General features: G+C 41.1%; 1 protein-coding gene across 1 annotated transcript in view; it reads left to right on the top strand.

The window, feature by feature from the left end:
• Positions 1 to 324: 324 nt before the first annotated feature.
• RELN (reelin) overlaps positions 325 to 9,855 on the top strand; it is a gene marked incomplete at its 5' end in the record, with an annotated part of 68,242 nt that continues 58,711 nt past the window's right edge. The window contains 5 exon segments of the mRNA XM_010009746.1: positions 325 to 511; positions 2,873 to 3,078; positions 5,779 to 5,950; positions 6,354 to 6,554; positions 8,660 to 8,895. Of these exon segments, the coding sequence (XP_010008048.1) occupies positions 325 to 511; positions 2,873 to 3,078; positions 5,779 to 5,950; positions 6,354 to 6,554; positions 8,660 to 8,895 (1,002 nt within the window).

The following is a 9,855-nucleotide window of genomic DNA, read 5'->3' as shown; positions in this document are numbered from 1 at the left end:
CAGGGCTTCACTGCTGCAGGTGTCCTGGTAGTCCCTCAGGCACTTTGCACAGGGACCCTAGGGATCGGCTCAGTGCTGGAGCTGTTTCACTGGGTCAGAAGGACACCAGGGACCAGCTCAGCACCGCTTGGCAGCCGGGGTGCAACACTGAAGGCACAGACTGCTGCCTGCCAATGTCAAACCTTCTGGACACCTTCTGGGTTTTTTTAGAAGTAAGATACAGCTTTTTTATCCAGTTACTCTAGATCATTTCTAGGATCCTTAAGTAATTGTCAGTGTCAAATGAAGTCTTTAAAAGCTTTTTATGTTTGCACTTCCTTCCAGGTGTGACTCTGGGTTTCGGGGTACTGAATGTCAGCCTGAAAATCCCCTTCCTTCAACTGTCATGTCTGATTTTGAGAACCCAGAAAGCCTGACGACAGAGTGGCAGGAAATTATTGGGGGAGAGGTTGTCAAGCCTGAGGAAGGCTGTGGGGTCATCTCATCTGGCTCCTCACTCTACTTCAACAAGGTACTAACCAGGGGTGGGATACTGGGAAAGGCAAATACTGCAGGTTTGAATGGAGCACGATGTGCTCGTATGGCAGAGAAAAAGAAGGCGGCAGAAAGCTGCACGCAGTATGAGAAGTGCCTTAAACAGCGCAGCTGTGCTCTGCAGGTAAAGAACAAATCAATCAAAAGAGATAGGGAACGACATGTGCATTATGTATTCAAGAAATACCAGCTGTAATGGAAGGAAGTAAATTGCCAGTGTGCTGGGAAGTGTGTACATTCATACTGTCTAAATTGTGCATTTTCTGTTGTAAGACTCGGTTCTTTCTCAGCATCCAACAGCTCCCATTTGTTTATTCTGTACTGTTCTGGGTGAGGGATGGAGATGCTTGTTCCTCTTTCCAGGGGATAAGCAGCTTAATTTGAGTCACAGGATGAAAACTAGTGAAAAAACGACTTTTAGCAAGTGGTTAGCCTGTAGGAGGTTACTCTTTTGTATAACTTGGATACTTGCAGACAAAAATAATAAAGCAGGAAAAAGATATGGAGAATTCTGCTAATTTAAATAAATTTTAACTAAAATAAAACTAAATCTTTCTGACCAGATGTAGGATTATGGGTTGTAATCACAGCTTTATTTTTTTATTGTTGCTCCTTAGATCTAGTACTGGGTTTGGTTTTGTTCTTAATTGAAAGGAAGAGTTTAAATGCAGATATGTGCTTCTCTTTTAAAGGTTTGATCAAACTGTCACTGCTGTCATGAGAGCCAGATTAGTCCCAGAAGAATAACCCAATATTCAACGCTGTGAAATTGCGTGTTGTTTACCTCACTACAAAAATCTAACCCATGAAATAATTTTCAGTTCTCCTATGTAGTCTCACATCCAGCTGCCCTGGAAATGCAGCTCTGCACTGAAAATTTCATGATAGACCAATCAGTACAACTAGCTAATTGTGATAATTGGATTTTTTTATGTAATTGTCTTCTCTGTTAGATGTTTTTCCTTCTGGCTTAGTTCCTTATGCCAAGTTTCTCCAAAGTATTTTGCTAAATTAGTATTAACCTGCTATGATCTTTCTTCTGATTTCTGCTAAGGAGGAGTGAAAAACTCATTTAGACATTCCTGGCCCCTTTCTATTGATCTCTAAGGGGTAGGTTATCATTCATTTCTCGAGTAGTAGCACTCTGTGTGCCACCAACAGAAAGTGGTTTATTTAATTTCTGTTCAGATCTTTTTCAAAGTGTCCACTGGCCATGCTGGTAGGTAATAAAAAAGTATTTTTCTACTTGCCCAACAGTTCTGGATTGTTTTGGGAGCTCATATTCACAGGTTCCATTTTCTTTTCATTTGCTCAAATAGCCGCTTTTTATTTGAATGTCTAATGTTTACTGCCACAATCAATTACTGCTGCCAGAATTAATGTTGGCTTTGTTCTGCCGACTCTCTTTCTTTTGTTTTACAACTCATTTTAATCAATTGTAGGTGTGTTTGCAATACAGACCTCTTTCAATTAGCCCCTGCAATTCCCCTGAGGTTTGATGTTGCTCGTCTGTCTGTGCTTAACCCTTTGGCAGGCAGAGCTGCTGTGGGGTGTAGATATGGAAAACCCACCTGGAATAGTTTTACAGCCAGAGTTTTATCCACTGCAGGTCACTACATTGAGTACCCTCAGCATGCCAGGACACACCCGCCCATAGGGCAGCAAGGATATATTTGCATCTTGGTTATCCATTCCTAGTTTGATTTGGTGATGATAATTTCAAATTCCCATGGGTCTCCAAATGAAGCTGTGAAAGCAAGCTACCAAGAGATTGTAGTTGTAACCATGGCCTGTACTAGTCTTGTGGGGCTGCACCAGGAAGCAGCAGCTCAGGTCTGAACCCATCTCACTCTCACAGCACCATCCAGGACAGCTTTGCTCAGCTAGGGATAAACCAAAAATAAACAAAAGCAGTGGGCATAATTCAAGGCCAAAACAGTATGACTGTATCCTAAATGAGCTTTCAAGGGTCAAAGGACTCTTCACAGGTTTAAGTTGTTGGGTGCAAGCTAACCAAGTTTCGAAAACACAAGCATTCAGCTTCCAGAATAGATTAAATAGTTGTGTGGAAATTGTGTTGAAAAGTCACATTGTGTGTTGAAATTTAATAATAAGAGTTCCTGTGGGATCACACCAGGGTGATTCAGACATAAAGGATGGCCAAGCAGGATCATTGTCAGAAAGACAAATTAATGTCATGTGAATACAAAATTCAATGTCCTCTGTGCTGTGCAATTTTCTGTGCAATATTCATCTGTGTTGGACTTCAAATACAGCTATTCACAGTGAAGGTGCCATATTTAACACTATTATTGCCCCGTTGTTGTTTCTATTGTAGGCTGGAAAAAGACAGTTGGTAAGCTGGGATTTGGACACGACCTGGGTGGATTTTGTCCAGTTTTACATCCAGATAGGAGGAGACAGTTCTTCATGCAACAAACCAGACAGCAGAGAAGAAGGTGTGCTGCTGCAGTACAGCAATAACGGCGGAATCAACTGGCAGCTACTAGCAGAAATGTATTTCTCCGACTTCAGCAAACCCAGGTATAATTTTGGTCTAAATTAAATCCATACTGCACCAGCTCTGCAAAAAACAACCCTATTTCTCAATTTATGAAAATGTGAATAATAATTTCAAGTTATAATGCTTAAAAGCCATCATTATACAGAAACTTTTTCAGGCTGCCACAGTAAACTCCTGTCAGTAGAAAGGAAAAGTCTAATGAAAGTGTGCCTTAAAAAATCTGAAGTAAAATACAAAGTTTTCAATCACTCGTCTCCGATGTGGAACATGACTAAAATGCTAATATCTGCAAAGTATTAGCAAGCAAATGCAGAACTTGTCCAAAGGAGGTATAGAACTCTGCCATTTCCTCTGACTCTAGTTTCAGATGTAACAAACATATATTAATGTCACATACAAAAAAAAACTCCCTTAAAGAAATATTTAAGGAGGAGAAGAAATCATGTTCAGCATTTCAAATTTGCTGTAAGATAGCTTGTCAGTGAAAATTTTAAATGCACTTGTCTGCACGTATTAACATGATTTCTATTTCCTGTAGTTCATGTCTTTCAATATGTAAATAATTATATCTTCCAATCTTGTCATTTTGCATTGCAATGAACAATGTTTTCAGAACAACACTGACAGGCTTGGGGAATTGACCATCCCTCTAGGAAGCCTGTTTAAGTGTTTGAACACCCTCTCAGTAAAGAAAAGTTTCCTAAGGTCTAGTCTAAATCTCCTCTGGTGCAGCTGTGAACCATCCCCACACATCCTCTCACTGGATCCCTGGCAGAAGAGACCAGCACCTCCCTCTCCACTTCCCCTCCTCAGGAAGCTGTGGAGAGCAATGAGGTCACCCCTCAGCCTCCTGTTCTCCAAACTTGATAAGCCCAAAGTCCTCAGCCACTCCTCACAGGACATGCCTTCCAGCCCTTCCACCAGCTTTGTTGCCCTCCTTTGTTGCCTTCCTTTGGATGTAATCAAGTATCTTCACATCCTTCTTAAGCTGAGGGGCCCAGAACTACGCACAGTACCCAGCTCTGAGTACAGTGGGATAATCACCTCTTTTGACCAGCTGGTTCTGCTGTGTGTGATGCATCCCAGGATGTGGTTTGCCCTCTTGGCTGCCAGGGCACACTGCTGACTTCTCTAAAGCTTGCTGTTGACCAGCACTCCCAGGTAGTCTTCTGCAGGGCTTCTTTCCAGCCACTCCTCTTTCAGTTTGTACTTATGCCTGGCATTACTCCATCCTAGGTGCAGAACACAACATTTTGACTTCTTAAATTTCATCCCATTAACCACAGCCCAATGCTCCAATCTGTTTAGATCCCTTTGCAAGAGAGTCAACAGCACCTCCACATTTGATATCATCAGCAAACTTGCTAATGATATATTTAACTTCTGCATCCAGATAGTTGCTAAATATATTGAATGGGATTGGCCCTGAGATTGAACTCTGAGGAACACCAGTGGTGACCGGTTGCCAGCCCAGTGTAGCCCCATTCACTACAAACCTTTAAGCTCTGCTTTTCAGCCAGTTCTTTACAGCTCTCCATGAACTCTCTTATCCCACAGCTGGACAACCTGTCTGTAAGGATGCTGTGACATACAGTATCAAAAGCCTTACTAAACCCCAGAAAAACTACATCCACTGCCTTCCCTTCATCCGCTGGGCAGGTCATTTAGCTTCCTCTTTGTCAAACTTAAAGGACACATCCAACAAAGAAGCTGTATACTGAAACCTTCATCTCTGGACTATGCAATACATTATTTTTAGACAAAACATTTGCCCTTCTGAGTAACCAAGAGTGATGTTCCTTACAGAATATAGCAATGCATATTGATTTTCCTGCTGTTTCAATTGTGGTCCAGATCTTATTTTCCAATTTCTTATTTTCCAACACATAAACTAGGAACCCTGTGGAAAAGAAGGTTCTTTGTAGCCCTGAACAATTCCTCCACCTCTCTTTACCTAACCATCAAGTAAATCAGGGTCCGTGGTAGAAAATAACCATAAAAAGTGTGGTATAAAGAAAGAGTACCGAAAGGAATATATGAATGAATGGCTTATATGAATCTGAAATAGGACTCAACAAGTAATTAATTATTGTATTTTTTAACATAAATATGATTAAGTTTGAAATTTACTTTTATTTAACATCACTTTTGTAAGATGTTTCCTAAATTGAATATAAAGCAAACTATCTGAGAAGACCTGAAGTTCTTTTATGAAGACCCATATGGGAAGGCTGAAATATTTTTATCCACAGCAGAAAACTCTGCTACATAATCTATTGCATTGTAACAGAAGGATGCTTTTGTCTACAAATAGGACCAACCAGCAGAAGAGAATGAGAAATGAATTTTGCCAGCATATTTCACTATTACTTGCTGGCACCAGAAGAATGTTAAGATTTGCTGAACATGGATCAGCTGAACAGTTTAATTCAAAGCTGAAGAGTACAAATCAGTTCCTTATTGTGCTAGGCAGTATAGCAGTAGAGAGTAAAAAATAGCCATTGTCTTAAAGAGTTTACATTCTCCATAGACAAGAAGAACAAAGAAGGCTTCTTGATATGCAATGTATAAATAAGTATCCAGATATGTAGAAGATTTCTGAGGACTTCTACATGTAAGAGAGACACTGGCTTTCCTGTTTCTTTTCCTGTTCAGTGGTATTTCTCCCATTTCTCTACAAACTGTGTTCCCTAAAGCTCTGCTGAATTTCTCTTCTTCAGGTTTGTTTATCTGGAGCTGCCGGCTGCAGCCAAGACACCTTGCACCAGGTTTCGCTGGTGGCAGCCTGTGTTTTCGGGGGAAGGGTATGACCAGTGGGCCATCGATGACATCATCATTTTGTCAGAGAAGCAGAAGCACATCATTCCTGTTGTTAATCCCACTTTGCCACAGGTAATAAGCAAAAGCAGGCTGCGGGCATCCGCATGAAACAGGAACCACCCTCTCTGTTAGTAGACATACAATATTCTAGATGTACAACATATTAGACATGTAAGTGTGTAATTATCGGGGGAAAAGTTGGGTGTGTTTAAAGAAACAGCTGTAGTGTTTGCAGCTGTGTCTCTCTGTGTGGGAATAACTCGGGTCTTATCACAAAACCATAAGACTCCTAATGTTTGTGACAGAGGATTGTAATTACATATCTCCCCAAAAAGTCAAGACAAAGTTTGGGAAGCACAGTTTTAAAAAAATGACAGAAAACACATACTGCAAAATTTGCAAGTTGATTATTTGGGGAATTTTTCTGTAGTCACACTGCAAGGTGATAGTACTTGTTGCTTTTCATTTCTAACAGAACTTTTATGAAAAGCCAGCATTTGATTACCCTATGAACCAGCTGAGCGTATGGCTAATGTTGGCCAATGAAGGGATGGCCAAAAATGAAAGTTTCTGCTCTGCCACCCCCTCCGCCATGCTCTTTGGTAAATCAGATGGAGACCGGTTTGCAGTGACTCGAGATTTAACTCTGAAGCCTGGATATGTCCTGCAGTTCAAGGTATTTCTTAAACATAAATCCCTGCAGAATAACTTCTCTCAGTCAATACTTGCAAGATGTCAGTGGGGCCGCAGTTCAAACCAAGGTGATAAATTACACCACTGCATAAAAAGTTGTAAAGAGGACAACTATGAATTCAGACAGCATAAAATGTGATGCTTTCTAGAAGGACAGTCAAAACCTTGGAGCAGGAGAGCTTTTTTTATACCCCTCTGAAGAAGTTGTAAAGCTTGTTGCTCTTCAGCACATTTCAGAAGTGGGCTGAAGTGACTGTCATTATATTCAAGTCACTACTAGGAAATGCTACTGCACTGTCAAGGGAGAAAGGATTTATCCTATCTGGGGCTCCATGACTCCAATGTGGTTTGTGTACATTTTTTGTATTTCAAACTATTTAAGGACTTACAAGCTGCTCTGTGCTCCAGTGTGGCTTTTTCATATAATTTACTTTTATTGTGTCAATGAATATAGGCTCCAATTAGCATTCTTCTTTAAAGGGCTTACAAAAATTTCAGTGGTCTGACAATACATCAGAATATGGGCTCCAAAGAAAGTGTATTTGCTTTGACAAGCTCTTGTTTCTGAACCCTAATCAAAATTTCATTGAGTTTATAATGAAATCCCATTGGTGAATTCTGGAGGTTGGTTGCAATGCAATTTTAATGAGCTCACCACAAATACATGGTCCTTACATAATTGGTGGATACAGACACTGAATAATTTACAAGTGGAATTATTAAAGAGATCAGATGTTTACAGGCAGCTTTTCAAATATAATTCCCACAGTTCTATAAATAGGAAAGTTTGTTAGAAATAATGGGATTTGTAAAATAATCTCATTTCATCTAAAAGTTATGCTAATGAGATGCTATACAAACGGAGGGATTGCAGTACCAATTTCTAAGTATTGCTTGTACTTTTATACTTCAAAATGTCTAAAACTCAAAAATATTTCAATATATAAATACCATCCAGCCTGGAAGAGATGCTGTTTGCCTCTTCACCACTTTACTTCAGTGACTCAGCCTCCATTCTGTAGGTTTGATGATCAACAGCATTTGAAAAACCATTTAGCCTAAAAAAGCAATACTTAAAAATATTTCATACGCCTTCCATCGCTGGAACTCTTGGCAATGTAACATAAATGTACAAAACATAAACAACATGGATCAGAGAACAGTGAGTTCTTTGTAAAGTCTGTTATTTAAGACCTGAATTTATACTCCTGTCTTTTTTGGAAAGCTTTTAAACTGGCCTGCACACAAATGTGTTAGTCCTATTTGCATCCTTTAATTTTAAACATATGGTTAAATGCTTTCCTGAGTTTGTGAAATTTCCATTTTAAATAGCTGCCTGGAATAATTTTGCATTGATAAACTGAAAGACAGTAATTTGTCAAAATTATTTCATTTTACATGAATAATTTTGGTTTACATCTTGCATTCTACAGCTCAAGTAGGATTTCTGCAGTAAAATAATTAAAACTAATATTTTTCTGATAGCTTGAAAAATGAAACCGAAAAGTTCAAATCAGCAGTTGATTTTCATCTTGGTTACATTCTCATTTCACACTTCAATAGCATTTTTCAACTTCATCCCATTTTTGCTCTATTCCGGGGGCCCAGATTGCAGCACCAGCTCCCAGACATCATTCCTGAGAGGGCAATGACCAGGCTGTGGTCAGGGCTCACAGCCCAGGGCAGGGGGAACCTGGGAGTCAGGCTGATCCCCTGGGCACATTGGGAGGCCTGTGGATGTGATGGGTCTCAGAGGGTACAGCTCTTCCCACTCCTCCTGGGCGTGTAGGTGCCTGTGCAATTTGCTGGGTTTGGCCTGCTGTGCACCAGGACCTTTGGAAAGTTCTGTGCACATTTCGGTGTGCTGAACCCAGCCACCTTAATGAAGGGATAGTAGAATGTCATGCACACGTAGAAAACAGACTCCAACCATCAGTCACTCATTGCCAGCACGGTTCAAAGCAAGTGTTCCGAGCGCTAAGCCTCCCAAACCAATACTCAAGCTGGTATTTATTGGTTTGCGGGCAGTAAATACCAATAACAGCTCAGGTTTCTTCAGCTCATATCAGGTACTTTGCTTCTTTGCAGCTGAACATTGGTTGCACCAACCAGTACAGCAGTTCAGCTCCCGTTCTGCTTCAGTACTCACATGACGCTGGGCTCTTCTGGTCGCTCGTGAAGGAGGGCTGCTACCCTGCATCGCCAGGCACGAAAGGATGCGAGGGAAGCTCCCGGGAGCTGAGTGAGCCGACTGTATATCACACAGGAGACTTTGAGGACTGGACAAGAATTACTATTGTTATCCCCAGGCTGCTTGCTGCCAGGTACTGTAAATCAGGGATGCCAGTGGTACTCGTCAATTACCTGCTGCTTATTTGATGCTACATTAGGAAAAAGTTGTAAGCTGCGAATAAAAGCAGCATTAAAAATAGGCAGATGTGGGAAAAATATACTGTGCTGTCCAAAATAGGGAGAAGCCTTCCATTTTAAAGGTGTCAGAATGGTCTATAAAATCAAATTGCAAAGCAGCAAGGAACCTGGAACGTTTTAATTTGACATCAGTCTCTTCATCATGGTGCTGTCGGTCTTCATGCATATCAGTTAGGTCAGAGGCACCAGCAATAAAGTCTGATAAGTCATTTGAATCAAATAAGCCATTTGAACAGGATTAATTTTACAGTTACGACTGGGCAAAGAAACCTTAGAAAGGTATTTGAGCTGCTCCATAATGTGCTGTGTCATTGAAGGCAGGCAGGACAGATGAAGTCAAAGGAGGGAGGAATGATAGGTGTGCTTATCTGCGAGCACGACCTCATCATCAGGTTAATACAGATAAGAAAACATCAGACAGTGGAAGACAGAAATAAGCCTTGAAATCAGGAAGCTTTTCTCAGTCTTGCTTGGATTTGAAGTTTCTTGCTCCCGTCATCACTGTCAGTAAAACTCCCTGCTCTGATTTTCTGCCTGCACAAAGCAATGCCAGCACAGCTGGCAGCCGTCCCCCGAGACCCTGGCCATGCCCCACTGCCTCCTGTCACTCTTCCCACAGGCAGCTACCCTAGTGCTGCCCCTGGGTTTCAGCCCCATGTTCCTGCTATGGCCTCCTCCTCCTCAATCCCCAGCACAGATTTTGAGTGTGTGGCATATTGTGTAGCAGGGGAACTGGTGCCTTTGCCACAAGGACTTGAAATAGCAGCGTGTACCATAACAAGTTTGTCTTTTCTTCAGTAATTAGCCAATAAAAGCAGGTGCCAAATTGCACAGATCTGACACCAGCTGATTTG

Source organism: Nestor notabilis, unplaced genomic scaffold, assembly GCF_000696875.1.
Source record: "Nestor notabilis isolate BGI_N333 unplaced genomic scaffold, ASM69687v1 scaffold412, whole genome shotgun sequence".
NCBI classification, from domain to species: Eukaryota; Metazoa; Chordata; class Aves; order Psittaciformes; family Psittacidae; genus Nestor; species Nestor notabilis.
This window is presented reverse-complemented; position numbering and strand designations above follow the sequence as displayed.